The sequence below is a fragment of the Tursiops truncatus genome, chromosome 9, assembly GCF_011762595.2.
Source record: "Tursiops truncatus isolate mTurTru1 chromosome 9, mTurTru1.mat.Y, whole genome shotgun sequence".
NCBI classification, from domain to species: domain Eukaryota; kingdom Metazoa; phylum Chordata; class Mammalia; order Artiodactyla; family Delphinidae; genus Tursiops; species Tursiops truncatus.
In genome coordinates, this window is record NC_047042.1 from 36751834 (window position 1) to 36768164 (window position 16331).

The following is a 16331-nucleotide window of genomic DNA, read 5'->3' on the forward strand; positions in this document are numbered from 1 at the left end:
CACTTGCTTTTATCATCTGCCTACTTTAATTTTTCTTCAATGCTCCACTCAGAATTACCTCCACTGGGACTCTTTTTGACCTCCACCAGTGGCTTTGAGCCCAAAGTCTGTCCTCCTACTCTACCCTGCCCTGACTTAGAGTGTTTTTTGGTAATTATCTGTTAACTGATTGCCGCTACCTTATGCAGTGAATTTAGGGGAGGTAGCTTAGTTCTAAACTACAGGATAAACCACAATCTCTGGTACATAAGCACTCAATAAATGTTAGCTAAAACGGTGACTAAATGAATGGGGACCAAGAAAGCATATTATAAATCCCACAAAGAAAAAACTTACTCCTTTGGCATTGATACGGAAAAAAATCAGTTTTTAGGTTCAACCTGGGGAGGTTGGCCGATGCAGATGAGGACTTAAGATGTGACTTCTTGAAAGGCTCTAGGCCTTGTTTTGAATCATATGATGATTTCACTGGATCAAAGAGCGGTTTGGCAAGCAGTTGTTAAGGAACCCTGAAACTGTGCCAACATTTCTGAGCTGATCTGCTTGAGAGTGCATAAATTTTAAGGAACTGTAATTATCATGTGCATTAGCCACCTTTATAATTGGAAAGGTAAAATAGTGCTGAAACAGTGCCGTAAATGACAACATTTATGTGCTTAAGGGTTGTCTTTAAAGGCTCAATCTGATGAAGATTTGATCTGCAGAGATACAAGCCTTTCAAGTGCTTCAGCCTTGGACTTGTATGGTATTTGGAGACAGTCACCCTAGGGCGTGGCTGTGCACAGTTGTATTTTGTTTTGCTCAACTTCTGAGACTAGCCAGATTCCCAGGACTACCAAGTATGGCAACAAAACTAGCAGAACATCTAGATGGTCACTAAACAGCTTGCAGTGTCCTGGCAGGAGTGGGCCTTCCCCGGTCTGTCTCAAGTTCTTCTTTGGCTGTTTTTCAGAGGAGCCTCTCCTCCCCAGGCACTGTCAGGTCAACAGCCCCCAACTGCTATATAAACACACTAGAGAATTAGGCCTGAAGACAATATAAACTGCTAGTTGACATAATAAAGTTCTAAGCCGTAAGGCATTTTCAGGATTTTTTTCCGTCTTTCCTTCTAAAAGCAACTTTAATCAGTGCTTCTTAATCAGAGAATAATTGTTAAATTGTTTCCATGAGATTTTTAATTGACTTAATCTTTGGCCAACCTTAAACCAGGCTAAAGCCTTCAATAAAGACTGCAAAAGTACCAATTAAAGGTAAAAGCAATGGCAAACAAAAATGCAATGGTCATAGTAAAAGCATGACTTTTCCATAAATAAATTTTTTTTTCTGCTCTTCAAAATAGACTATTAAGTTTTATCATTTCATATTATGTGTTCTAAACCATGCTTGATGTAAGTATGACATCGAAATGATATAATAAATCCTTAACAACTTGAGACTATAATAAAAGCATGGTTTATTTTTGTTGGAATTACGTTTTGAAAGAACAAATGGATATCACAAAATTCCACATGTAATGATGTCAAGATTAAAAAAAACATTATTTCAAATGGGAATTTTTTCTGTAATCAATGAAGAATTGTTCTCTATGGATAAAAAGCCTCCAAAATTAAAGTGCAACTTTAACTATATCAAGGTATATCTAAATGTTTACGAAGATGGTTATGAATTCTGGCCTAGAAGCTTAGATGTGCAAAAAAATATATATTGTATTTCTTTATATTTTAAAATCAATTTTAGAACTCTGACCCTCATTTTCCTTTCATCCCTGCCCCTCGCCCACCAGCCCCCTAACAAGAACTTTGCAAAGTTTCCTCCATATGGCCAAGGCACTGGTGAGGTTCCTCTAGGCTCTATTCATTAGCAATCATTTCCCGTTGGTCACTACTGGGCTCTTCAAGTCCAGTCTACATGCTTCCTTCAGGTCCAGAGGCTCTGCAATTACATTTCCTGCTGGAATCTTTAACGAACGTGGTTACCCTGCCTTTCTGTAGGCTAGCCACCTGTCTGGCATGCTGTCAGGGAGTAAGGCTTGGCATCTGGTCTTCCATGGAGTACACATAACCAACCTTACACTTCCATTCCCAATTCTACCCCCTCCTCAACTATCTGAATGAAGGCGAAGGGAAAACTTGGGGCTAAAAACAATAATTGTACACAACAAATATCCCGCCACAATTATAAAGGAGGTAATCTAAACATAATTTAAATAGCCATCAACAGAGAACGGGATGAATAGTTTGTGTCACATCCATACAACTCATTCAATGCAAGGCTTAAAAAGAATGAGGTAAATCTGTACATTCTGATATAAAAAATGTACAAGATAGGTCATTAAGTACAAAATGTAATTTGAGAAATCATATGAATATCATGATCCAGTCTATGTAAAACAATTTTAAACATACTTGTATGAACACACATATACATGTATAACTAAATGTTCTTGTAAGTGCAGAAAATGTTGGAAGACGTCACAAGAAACTCTTAACTGTGATTATCTCTGGAGAACAGCAATGGAGGAGGGATGGGAAGAGGTGAATTTTATCCTAGTTAATGAACTGTTGACATTTTTTACAACATGCATATGTTATAGTCACTATTTTATAACCCCAGTTTTTAAAAGAGTAGAAATCTGATGATGTGAATATTTTCCATAATACAATAATTTTTGTATTTGTTCAATACATTTTAAAATGAGTTTAAGTATTATTAAGTAATCATGTTAATTTTCTTGTTAATGGCATGAGAGCATTAAAAAGGATATGCATTCAGAAAATTTGAAAATTTAAAGCAGTATTCTTTCAACCTTCATGAATTAAGTAAATATTGCATACTGAAATCTACATGTACTCTTTTTTCTAATATTTTAATACTTCATACTATTATATTTTAAATTATTTTACTGATCTTAAATGTGTTCTGCAGTATTTTAGGGCTGGAAATGTAAAACACACAATTTTACTGAAATTAAAATAAATGTCTTTATATTATTTTAAATTGTAGTACATAATTCCAGAGATCCATCTCCTGAATGTTCAGAAAAGCTTCCTTTGCCTCAATTGTCCTTTTCCTTGTTTCTCATTGTTTGATTAAATTATATATTCAAGGAAGACTGTAAAGAGCAGAGTTTTGAATTATGAAAGTAACACTTACAGGAATGAACGGCCTAAAGTGTTAAATTGAATGATGAGCATGAGAAACTACTACCAAAGCATAAAAGATAAGTAAGAGGGTGGCATGAAATGAGGGCAGCTGGTTTATGAAGGTGTTTGTTCTGCAAGTAAAAGGAGCAAATGACACTTTTACATGAGATGTTTAGACTCCCCTTTTTTAAAGGTAATTCTGGATCTCACTGTGGAGAGTGCATTTTAGGGTGATGAGAAGACAAGAGATCTGTTAAAAAGTTATGGAAAGAGTAGTTCAGGAAAATAACGATGGAAACTTGAACTAGGCCAGTGGTTTTGTGGGGGAAACAAAAGAAGAAATCTTGAAAAATGTTTATTATTTATGGCTTCACATAAAACACAGGGCATTCATCTGATAAGCCTATACAAATGTCACTGGCAAAGGCCACTAACAATTCTCAGGAAATAAAAGTAGAATCTAGGTAATAAAATAAAGTCTAACCTTTTTTCTTTTCCTTTGTGCTCAGTCTAGTTTCACTCGCTTACAGGATACTGCGGGCAGAGGACTCTCACCCGGCACTTCAGGCCGGAGTTCGGAGTGTAAAACGCTGCAGCCAACACCTCAGGGAACCCGGTGCAGAGCCGCGGCGCACGACCCCGCAATTCAAGATGGTGGCCGCGGGCCGTGTGCAGAGTCGCTGCACCCGACACTGTGATCTGGAGCGAGCAGCACAGCTGCGACCGCCAAGCGATAACTCCGCCCCCTGCGCCTGACGGGACTCTATAAAGCAGCTCCGTCCAGGACCTATTGGGAGAATGTGTGCTCTAGAGCGGGAGCCTGAACGTCTCCATTCTCTGACCAAAGAATAATACTTTCCTTTGCTTCTGAATTGAGCTCAGTCTCATTCTGTTGCCTCAAAGGACACTGGCCAGGAGAACACCTGTTGGAGACCGACTTGGGAGGCGTGGTAACACGAATATATCTATACAATATTTCATCCTCCTTGGGAATTACAGAAAGTTGGGAGTTAGATTTTAAAAGCCTAGGGGCATGATTAGATGGCAGTAGATATATAAATGAAAGTCCTGGTGTTATTTGACAAAGTGTTTCTAAACCAAGTTCTATTATGCTAATATTACAGGAAAGCATCCTAGTGAAACTGATGTCAGCCGCTAGACAGATTTCTTGAGCTCTGATTCCAGTTGTCTCTTAGACACTTCCTTCTGGATTCCTTTTTTTTTTTTTAATTTATTTATTTTTGGCTGCATTGGGTCTTCCTTGTTGTGCACAGGCTTTTCTCTAGTTGTGGTGAGCGGGGGCTACTCTTAGCTGTGGTAAGCGGGCTTCTCATTGTGGTGGCTTCTCTTGTTGCAGAGCACGGGCTCTAGGCGCGCGGGCTTCAGTAGTTGTGGCTCGCGGGCTGTAGAGCACAGGCTCAGCAGTTGTTGCGCACGGGCTTAGTTGATCCACGGCATGTGGAATCTTCCCGGACCTGGGCTCGAACTCCATGTCCCCTACATTGGCAGGCGGATTCTTAACTACTGCGCCAGCAGGGAAGTCCCTCTTATGAATTCCTATCAGCACCCTAACCTCGTTCTAACTCAGCCCAAACTCATTATTCAACTCTAAACTCTGCCAACCCTGGTTCTCCTGACACCTCAGTCTCTCCATGACCCAACTTTTTTTTTTTTTTTTTGCAGTACGCGAGCCTCTTACTGTTGTGGCCTCTCCCGTTGCGGAGCACAGGCTCCGGACGTGCAGGCCCAGTGGCCATGGCTCACGGGCCCAGCCACTCCAAGGCGTGTGGGACCTTTCCGGACCGGGGCACGAACACGTGTCCCCTGCATCGGCAGGCGGACTCTCAACCACTACGCCACCAGGGAAGCCCTTCCTTTTAGAGAGGAAGGAAGTGGTTACAAGGAAAGGACAGGAAGGGAACTTCTGGGTACTGGAAACGTTCTATCACTTTACCTAGGTATAAGTTACACAGCATTTTCACTTTGTGAAAATAAAAATAAACACACCCACACAAATACACCACACATCCTTCAATGGCTCTCCATTGTCCACCAGATAATGTCCAGACTTCTAAACCTACAAAACAGGGTTGTAGTCCATGATCTGCTCCAATCTACCTTTCCAATCAATGTGGTCAAACTTTTTTCCCATATTCCCTATCACATTCCCTTCACTCCAGCTACATTGTTGCTGTGGAATCCTCTACACCACAGCTTCCATCTGTACATAACTTAGAGGCAAATTACTTCATTAAAAATATCAGAGGGACTTCCCTGGCGGTCCAGTGGTTAAGACTGCGCACTTCCAATGCAGGGGGCATGGGTTCGATCGCTGGTCGTGGAACTAAGATCCCACATACCATGCAGCATGACCAAAAAGAAAAAAAAATCGGAATTGAAATTAGAAGTGTCTATAACAACTTTATTTCCCAGAAAAGACGGTGTCATTGTTGGGCCAAATGCTCTGCTGAATTCTTTTTGTTCTCCAATTTTCTGACATACCAGGGAACTACCAACTGTTAAGTCTCTATTGGTGATGTAAGTTATTACCATCTTTGGCTTGGTCGTGACACCCGCTGGTATTTGAGTAAGAGATTCCTCAGGAAACAGTGAAGCCAGACTGCATGTTGCCCAGTCTAGGAGCCTGTTGTGGCTATGGTATGTTCCGGGGGCTGGTGGAAAACAATCAAAATCACAGTGGTCGAAGTATTTTGCCTAAATCTGGGTTCACAGTGATATCTGAATCAGATATGACTGCCAAAATTTCTAGTGAGCAATGACATCACTGTAAGTAGTAACTGTTGTGACCAACTCTGTGGAACAAAGCATTAATCAGTCACTGGGGGACACTGAGAGCATCCAGTCTGTGGGGAGAAATAAATGCAGGAAGAGAAAAGGGGGTCGGGTTTTGGTCAGCAGGGCTGCGCTTTAGGGCAGGACTTCCATCTGACTGTGCAAACTGGAAGACTCTGAGGTAGAGGCCCAGTTAAAATAGATGAGGTGACTGTGATGGAGACTATGGGGACAGGCCACAGTTAGGAGGGCACATGTGATTTGAGAACAGTTTGTCTCAAATTTTAGCACGCATAAGAATGACTTGCAGAGCTTGTTAAAACACAGGTTCCTGGGTTCCACCCCTAGGGATTCTGATTCTGGCCTGAGATCAGGCCTAGAAGTTGCATATCTAGCAAACACCCAGGTAAAACGTGGCTTTAGAACAACTATTAGGCTTGTGGAACAAAACTAGTTCTAGCTCCCAGGCACCACTGTGGGCAGGATATTTAATATGAGAAAGACAAATATCGTATGATATTGCTTATATGCGGAATCTTAAAAAAATCGCACAAATGAACTTATTTACAAAACAGAAACAGACTCACAGACTTAGAGAACGAACTTATGGTTACCAGGGGGAGGGATATATTGGCAGTATGGGATTGACAGGTACATACCGCTATATTTAAAATAAAATGCCTTTCCATGAGAAAGAAAAAAAGGATATTTAATATGCTGCCAGCCTTGGTCAAATTGAGTTTAGGTACTTGCGTGAGCTAAGTGTACAGAATGAGGACATCAATTCCTACGGAGCAAGGTAGCAAATGCCAATAAAAAGGACAACTTCCTACTCGCCCTAGTTTGTACCATCAGATGGAAACCCTAACCCTACTGTCCTAATTTGCTCCCTAGAGCTTGCATGTGAGGTTTTCCTTAAGAGCAGGGTGCTGCCATTTTTAGGAAATTTACTGGAGGATTTGCCTAGACCAGTAGTTTATAACCTGGGATGATTTTGCACACCAGAGGACTGTTTTTGATTGTCACAACTGGGTGAGGGAGGTGCTATTAACATCTAGTGGGTAGAGCCCAAGGATGTTGCTAAACATCCTAGAACATAGGGGATAGCTCCGACAACAATGATCCAGCCGAAAATGTCACTAGTACCAAGACTGAGAAGTTCTACCTAGAAATATATCCACCAGGTTTGGAATTTCCACTTGGGTTTTACATCAGGTTACACTGGATTATAAGCAGTATTATCTAAATTAATATTATCTCTGTTGAGACAGCTTATAGGAAAAGGAATATTTACATATTAAACCGAAAGCATTTAAACGAAATAAAAATAAAGAGACAACTGAGAAAGGTGGTGAAGAAGGAAGAAAGTGATACAGGAAGATGAGGCCAAGGGAGCTCCTTTAGTGGAATTCTAAAGGGGAACTTTTGGGAGAGGGAAGAGGGCAGGCTCCACACCTCATTCAGCTCTGCAGTCCCTGGACTACAGCACCTATGATAAACACTGCTTTCAACACATGTTGATATGAAATAAATGCAAGATGTTAGCCCACCCTCTTTTTAAGGATTTTTATGAATGAAGAGTCTGTAAGTAGTTTTTATTTTCTTCTCAACTAATGATGGCTACTTTTCCAGTTTACAAGTTCTACCTTATTAATTGGAGCTCTCTGAAAATAGTTTAAATCCATAGAGGACCAGATGTAGCTCACCAGATATTGCATTCAATAAATATGTTTTGTGTATATTTATTCTGATTCTTCTCTTGTCAAAGATAAAAAGTCAGGCTAACTGTTTTCTTAATCAAATAATATTTACTCATTATTTCATATTTAGTCTTTTCTCATGACTTTTTGTTCCCCTCCTTAAACAGGATAATTGCATGTATTTGAGACTTTTCTATTTTTTCCAAGGTCATTTTTAAGTTCAACGACTCTAATGAGAAACAGTAGGCTTAGACTCATATTCAGTGACTATTTTTTCCACATTTCTTCCCGGCCAGGTTTTGTTCTAGACATGTTCACATTTTCTTACCCCTCTGTGAGGTAGGTAAGCTTGGTCATGTTTTGCAGTTGAAGGAACTGACTTAGAGAGTTTCAGGAAATACGTCCAAGTTCATACACATTATAAATGGCAGAAATAAGATTCAAATTCAGATTTTCTGATTCCAGTGCCAAGAGTCACATAATAAACAATACTATTTTAGAGTACTAAAATTACTTTCAAGCTTTTGCATATCAGGCCAATAATAGTAATTCTGATACCATTATTTGATTATTAATAATGACATCAGGCTTCCCTGGTGGCGCAGTGTTGGGAGTCCACCTGCCGATGCAGGGGACACGGGTTCGTGCCCCGGTCAGGGAAGATCCCACATTCCGCGGAGTGGCTGGGCCCATGAGCCATGGCCGATGAGCCTGCGCGTCCGGAGCCTGTGCTCTGCAACGGGAGAGGCCACAACAGTGAGAGGCCCGTGTACCGCAAAAAAAAAAATAATAATAATAATGGCATCACATTGATGACTCAGCTGAGACCTGGAAAATAAGTTTTAAAGCTTGCCCAAAGAATGAACGTTACTCAGTCACCATATTAAATGATTCCATGCTTTTGAGGTCCTAGCATTCTTCACAAAATGAATGGCTTAATTACTATTTCTTCATTTTTAAGCAGATAATATTGTGTTAATTATTTATGGCTATGTAACAAATTACCCCAACTTATTTAAAACTTTTATTATTTCATAGTTCCTGTGGGTGCTTCTGACTTAAAATCTCTTATAAGATTGCAGTTAGGGTGTAGGCCAGGGCTACAGTCTCATGTGAAGGGCTGGCTGTGGAGAGATTTGCTTTCAAACTCACTCATGTGGTTGTTGATAGAATTCAGTTCCTCATGGGTTGTTTGGCTCAGGGCCTCTGCTCCATGTTGGTGAGAGACATCAGTTCCGTGCCCCTTAGGCTTCTCCGTGTGAAAGCTTACATTATGGGAGCTGACTTCCATAGAAGCAAGTGAGATGGCTAGAGCAGGCAAGCAAGACTGAAAGTCACAGTATTTTGCTAACCTAATCATAGAAGTTAACCTAATCATAGAAGTCACTGTCTGAATGCTGAAGTTTCCCTGTCCACGTGTATCAACCACATTACCTTCATTCCTAATTTTACTCCTGCCCGAGGGGATATCCTAAGGCTGCGCCTGCAGAATACTAGGTACAGAGCAGATTTAACAATTATGAGTTAATTTGATTAGCCCAACCTAATAATTAAACTGCAGATTAAATTATCTTGTCCTCCTCCAGTGGTTAGGACTCCACACCCAGCCTGGGTTCAATCCCTGGTTGGGGAACTAAGATCCTGCAAGCTGCGCAGTGCAGCCAGACAAACAAACAAACAAACAAACAAATCTCCTCCTGATACAAAAAAGAGTAAGGGGGAAGAGATTAGATATCTCGATGCTCCTACTTCCTTTAGGCGTTGGGTCTACCAGTCAATGGTTAATATTAACACACTTCACGTATTTAATATGAAGTCCCCTGATAAGCAGGATAAGAAATCTTTCATAGTTACTATTTTAGAAGGATGTCTGATCTATAATCTCTATGTGCACAGAATAAACTGATATATTATTTTCCAGGAAGGATGTTAGAATAAATGACTACGTACAATCCTAAGATAGAGATCAGATTGGCAGTACCGTAAGTCCCCTACGTACGAACCTTCAAGTTGTGAACTTTCAAAGATTCGAACATGCGTTCCATCAACATCAGGCGTGAGTGAAATTGCAGCTTGCCCTCTGTCTCCTATTGCTGGCGATCCTTCAGCTCTACTACCTCCTACCTCCAGTAGGACTTCTTGCCTGTTCACTCGATGGCAGCCCCCGTATGCCAGCTGTTGTACTGTACTACTGTACTTTTCAAGGTACTGTACAGTAAGATTAAAAATGTTTTCTTTATTTTGTGTTTGTTTTTTATGTATTATTTGTGTGAAAACTATTATAAACCTACTACAGTACAGTACTGTATAGCCGATTGTGTTAGTTGGGTCCCTAGGCTAACTTTGTTGGACTTATGAACATGCTCTGGGAACGAACTCGTTCATATGTAGGGGACTTGTATGTATATATTGATTTTTTTGAATTTAGTTTTTTAAAAATTTTTGATTATGTAGAATTTTGCACATATACAAGAGTAAACAGAATAGAATATCCGGAAGCGTGCCCCAACAGCCATCAAATCATGCCCCATCCACACACCTAACTACCCCCCTCCCATGTTGTTTTGGAAGTTTATTCCAGGCATCATATTATTTCATCTAGGAATATTTCAGTATATACCTCTAAAAGAGAAGCTGTTGTTGTTTTTAAGTAAAACCACAGTACCATTTTTCTCCTAATTATTCCTTAGTATTATTAAATAATTAGTCTTTTGTTCTTAGTTGTACTTTCTTTTGTAGTGAGATAGAGATAGATAGATAACAAGTAGTTCTCAAGTGGAGTCATTTTAGCTCACAGGGGACGTTTGGCAATGTCTGGAGACATTTTTGGTTATAACTGGGGGTGCTACTGGCATCTAGTGGGTAGAAGCCAGGTATGCTACTAAACTCATAGAATGCCACCCCCCCATAACAAAGAAGTATCTATTCCAAAATGCCGATAGTGCCGCTGTGGAAAAACCCAGATAACTGATGATAGATAGATAGATAGACAGATAGATATGAACAGCAGTTACAATAGGAAAAAGTTTATAAAGAGATGTATCCATGCCATAGGGTGAGTTTAATAGCCACACGAAGCGCAAAAAAATGGGTTTAAAACTGAAAAGAGATTCAGAATTTTGATTCCAATCAAAATGTCCCACCAATCAGTTGGAATTTCATAATTGTTTTAAGGATAGAGATTAGTGGCCTAGTAGTAATTAATGGAACATCTGTGCCTTGTGTGGATAAACAGAAAACTACCATGTTTCTTATGTGAGCAGCAGAGCCAAAGGAAGTAATGAACAAAATGTTCAGTAAATGCAGGTAGGACATGTGTTCTGCAGCAAATGAAAAACCTTGTAAAAATTATCTTGAATTTAATTTGCTAAACAATAATCTGTCAGAAATGGCTTTCTTTCACGTAAAATGAGGCAATGAATGTTAACGCTTGTGTCACATTTTTAAGATGAAAATTGATATTAGTTACTTTAACGCAGACAGAGCTATGCTCATTATTCTCCACACAGAACCCCTGGCAATAATTTACCTAGGAACGCAGCAGTTCATGCAGATCAAAGCTGCATTATTTAAGTGTGTCCAGGGGGGAGATTTTTAGCTCTGTGCCTATACATTTAAGAAAAAAATATGGTGGTTTGCGTCTTGAGAAACAAGATATGTTTAACTAATTAGGTGCTTCATGCAAGCCCTACAATATTTAACTCCTGAATTCCTCTTATTATCTGGGATGAACCCTCTCCCTATCGCAAATACAGAACAACTGTGGGAATGTAAATCTCTTCAAATGAACAGCAGCATATTTTCTTTTAAATTAAACCCGAATGTGAACTAGATTTAGGAAAGGAAATGGCAGAGAGACAGAGACAGAGAGACAGAGACAGAGAGAGAGAGAAAGAGGGGGGCTGTAGTTACTATAGAGTATGCCTGGCTGCTTCAGCTCACAGACAACTGATGAAGTCCAACTCTGAAATTTCAGGCAATTTGTATACCAAGCTCCTCCTTTTCTGTAGTCTTCTCTTCCATTGGTAAAATTCTTTTGCAGGGTCATGTAGGGATCCCACCCCTTCTCTGTGTTTTCACTCTGAAGCTTTACACAACTTTACACCTGAATGAACGCCAAACCTCAGTGGATATATAAAGGGAACCTTGAGGAGGAATTTCACAGTTACAGTGCAGAAGCAGAGGGAAAGGAATTAACCAGCTCTCCAGCCAAGCAAATCCTCTACTCACCATGCTTCCTCCTGCCATTCATTTCTATCTCATTCCCCTTGCATGCATCCTAATGAAAAGCTGTTTGGCTTTTAAAAATGATGCCACAGAAATCCTTTATTCACATGTGGTTAAACCTGTTCCAGCACAGCCCAGCAACAACAGCACGATGAATCAAGCCAGAAATGGAGGCAGGCATTTCAGTGACACTGGACTGGATCGGAACAGTAAGTGTGTTTTACTTCCATGGATTTGGTTTTTTCTTATTTGGTAGCATTAGCTCACATTCCTGTAGAACTGTTTCATTGCTAACTAACCTGAACCATATACGTTTTGCTAAACAATCTGGGAAAATCTGCTGCACGTGTATATTGGCATTCTTCCCTACAAAGTTAACATTACCAAAACAGTGATTTGATAATGTAGGCGCAGACTTAAGTTTCTAAACATTCCAAAAGAAAATGTTTCCAGGAATTAGACTGTTGCTTCTTTAAAATCATGCAAGATGAGAATTTTTACAAAGTGTTGTTCTAGTTAAATTCAGATTGTTTTCTGTTTATTTCAGGACATGTGCAATTCTAGTAAAGTGTATAAAGGTAATTAACCAAAGCATGTATGGGAAATCACAAGGGAAAAAAAAGAAGCTTTTTTGGGGAAAAAAAAAATGGCTCACACTGATTTCTAAAACATGTCTAGTGAAAAAGTTGAAGTTTGGATGATGATATTTGAGAAAGAGGGATAAAACTAAAAACATTGGAGAATCATATTCTCCAAAATAATTCCTCATTAACCAGATCAAAATTTAGGTAACTGTATATTTCTGGGAGAGACTGGGGAAACTTTCATGACTTTAGAGATATAAAATAATGACAGTCCAATAATACTTTGTATAGAAAATATTTTTCTTCTTTTCTGTTTGCTTAATTGACAGACTCATTGACCATTAGTTAGAGGGATTCAAATTTCTTCTTTTACTTCACTCCTTTCCTTTAGAAGAGTTCATATGCTAGTAATAGGGTTTTAAAAGAGACACAGAGAAACAGTGCACAAGAAATCTTACACAAATCTTTAGCTCGTCCTCAAGCACTCGTCGTTCAAGTGCTAAAAGGAGTTTCAACCTCTGAAAAGTCAAAGCAAATGTGACTGTTAGTGTCTTTCTAAGAAAACCAAGGTGTTTTAATTTTCATGAGGATGGTTGCTTTTAGGTACACAGGAACTACTTTATTATTATTAGATTACCGAGCAATGTGGTGGGTATTCATTGTCAATGAACTGTCACTGTAAAAATGCCAAATCTCTATATGAACAGGAACAAAAAGCTAGACAGGTCAAAATCATCTCCAGCTGTTTCCAGGTGCATTCCTAAGGCAGCTGCAGGAAGGTGAACTGGAATCAGAATCAGACAGGCAGAGCACCCAGACCAGCCAGCTAGTTTACACTTTAATTTCAGTCTCATGCTCTGTACCCGCATGGATGTATGTGCATATACCTTAAATTTTTTCACAATTATCACATCCCTTTAGCCTATATCTCTCACCTTACTAGTACTGCGGTACAGAGCTGACGTAAAACTCCGAATTTAGTATCTACTTCATACTAGCTTTCAATATTCTATGCAAGACCACTTCAATGTCCCTTATAATTTATATTTTTTAAATTTCAGCAGTCTGTACTTTGAAATATATATATTTCTGGTTAACAAGGCTCGATTTTCCCCCCAAGCTTGTTACAGGCAATTCTCCTCAAGTTTAGATAACAAAGCAATGGAAAGGAAAACTCAAATATTTCAAGATTAATTTTTGCTTTAATTATGTAAGGCATGTAATGAGAAACAGTCAATTAGAGAACATGCTTATCAAATTCAAATGACTAAACAAAAAGTTTGCCATGACCAATATTCAGGAAACGAACACCGTAGTTCCTTTTGCAGTTGTAAATCAGACATGTTAGGCATTTTTCTGCCATAAAATTCATGGAAATGTAGCCAAGTTGTTATGGCAACCATACGTTCCTGATTTAGGGGGTTTTATATTCTTTAAATATTGAGTTGTAGTGACATTTTGCATTTAAACATTTTAATATTTGTGTTTTTAAAAGTCAGCTTGGGGATTTATGCTTAAAATGCAGTTATTAAGTTTGATATGCAAAATGTCAAACGTACACATATGTATATATGATTCTCTGCAGCTGAATTTTATAAGTGAAACAAAATATTATGGATTGCATTGTACACAATATTTAAATATTTTCTGCATTTTCTCAATAGATTTTTTTTAAAAAACCTAATTAAAAGCACTTGCAGACATTAACTAATATGACCCATGAGTAAAAGAACATTAAAGTATACTCCTTCTTACCTCATTAAAGAATGAATATTTACACAGAAATGTAAGACCTGCTTAATACTTATTGGGGAGTAAGACTAAGAAAATGGGATTTTCATATACTCCAGTAAGCTATTAGCTAATGTTATACATGAAAAAAAAATCAGGCCCAGTTTATTTTATTCCATAAATTGTAGCCATATAAGCTGATAATTTTCATGAAAGCTTTCTCTACAACCATCCAGGCAGTGTTTTGCATTGTGAAAATAAAATAGGTGTTCGCTTCCTATTTGGCCATTTGCTATCATTTGGACATTATTTTTGTCATTGCAGATTACTTTTTTAAAAAAACTGTCCGTTTGTTTTTTGCCTCTGATGCACATTTTTTTCCTGTTTCCTGCAGCTCGAGTTCAAGTAGGTTGCCGGGAACTGCGTTCCACCAAATACATCTCTGACGGCCAGTGCACTAGCATCAGCCCCCTGAAGGAGCTGGTGTGCGCTGGCGAATGCTTGCCCCTGCCTGTGCTCCCCAATTGGATCGGAGGAGGCTATGGAACAAAGTACTGGAGCAGAAGGAGCTCCCAGGAGTGGAGGTGTGTCAATGACAAAACGCGTACTCAGAGAATCCAGCTGCAGTGCCAAGATGGCAGCACGCGCACCTACAAAATCACGGTGGTCACCGCCTGCAAGTGCAAGAGGTACACGCGGCAGCACAATGAGTCCAGTCATAACTTCGAGAGCATGTCTCCTGCCAAGCCAGCCCAGCATCACAGAGAGCGGAAAAGAGCCAGCAAATCCAGCAAGCACAGCATGAGTTAGAATTCAGGCTCTCCAAACTGGACTGACTGGTAACCATCTGCTTTACAGATTTGATTGCTCAGAAGACTCAAGCCTGCCACTGCTCTTTTCTTACTTGAAAATATATGCTTTCTGCTTTGATCAAACCCAGCAAGCTGTCCTAAGTATCAGGAGCTTCTTTGGAAATAGCTTTTTCTTTTCAAGTTTTTCAAGACGTACGCACATCCATGAGTGGGATTTGCATTTAAATTCCACACATCCTGTAGTATTAGTTCTTGAAAGACTGGTGATACTATACACATCACTGAATCATTACATTTTAAAAAGGAAAAGGGCTTCTCAGTTACCCTTCATTTCCCAATCCATCTCCCCCACCCCCCAACAAAACCTCTTCAGAATTGAAAAGTTAAAACAAAAAAAAATTGTTGCCATGAATCTTCAGGTTAACACTTCAGGAAGGTGCTTTTTTGGTAATCTTCATGGGAACAGTTTAGCAGCCAAGAGTGATCGCCCTTTGAAAGAGTGAAAGACTTCGTGACATTTCACTTCAAAAATAAGCCCTGTAGCTTTTTACAGTCTCATAGTATGAAATTATACCCTGCATGCTGACCCTCGCTTGGAATGGAATGCCAGAAATGCATGGCAGCAGCTAATAAGTAAAGCTGATTAACTATTTATTTGTCAATGTTATTATTTAATGAGCTTTCACAAGTGATTTTTTTCAAAATGTTAATTTTTTATGTTCTGAAGCTTTTTCATGTATCTAAATATTTTCTTGTGTAATTTGTGGTTGATCTAGAAATAGGACAATACATACTGTAGATATGTAAAATAAATATTTTAGTCTCCTTATTACTTACATGTTTCATCATGAACTTTATCAATAGTATGGATCTTTTTAAATCAATAAGATGCTTTGTAAAGATGAAATATGTAATACTTTCTTGTTTAATCTGTGCAATCGGAAGGTGATTTAACCTTCAATTCCATCAGTTTCTTTTAACAAAAATAAACACTGCTAAAAGTTATTGTCCTTGTCTCTAACATGTATAAAAAAGTACGTGTTTACAAAAACTACAGAATAAACGTATCAGAGTAATTGCTTTTTTTTTTTTTAACTTATTTTATTTATTTATTTTTGCTGCGTTGGGTCTTCGTTGCTGTGCGCGGACCTTCTCTAATTGCGATAAGCAGGGGCTACTCTTCATTGCGGTGTGCAGGCTTCTCATTGCGGTGGCTTCTCTTGTTGCAGGGCACGGGAATCTAGGTGCCCGGGCTTCAGGAGATGTGGCTCGAGGGCTCTAGAGCACAGGCTCAGTAGTTGTAGCACACGGGCTTAGGTGCTCCGCGGCATGTGGGATCTT

General features: G+C 39.2%; 1 protein-coding gene across 1 annotated transcript; it reads left to right on the forward strand.

Annotated features, from left to right (window-relative positions):
• The first annotated feature begins 11793 nt into the window (after nucleotides 1–11793).
• Nucleotides 11794–16080, forward strand: SOSTDC1 (sclerostin domain containing 1). Its single transcript, XM_004320192.4, has 2 exons — nucleotides 11794–12072; nucleotides 14573–16080. The coding sequence occupies exons 1-2, from the start codon at nucleotides 11868–11870 to the stop codon at nucleotides 14986–14988; spliced, it is 621 nt and encodes a 206-aa protein (XP_004320240.1). The 5' UTR covers nucleotides 11794–11867; the 3' UTR covers nucleotides 14989–16080.
• Nucleotides 16081–16331: the final 251 nt, after the last annotated feature.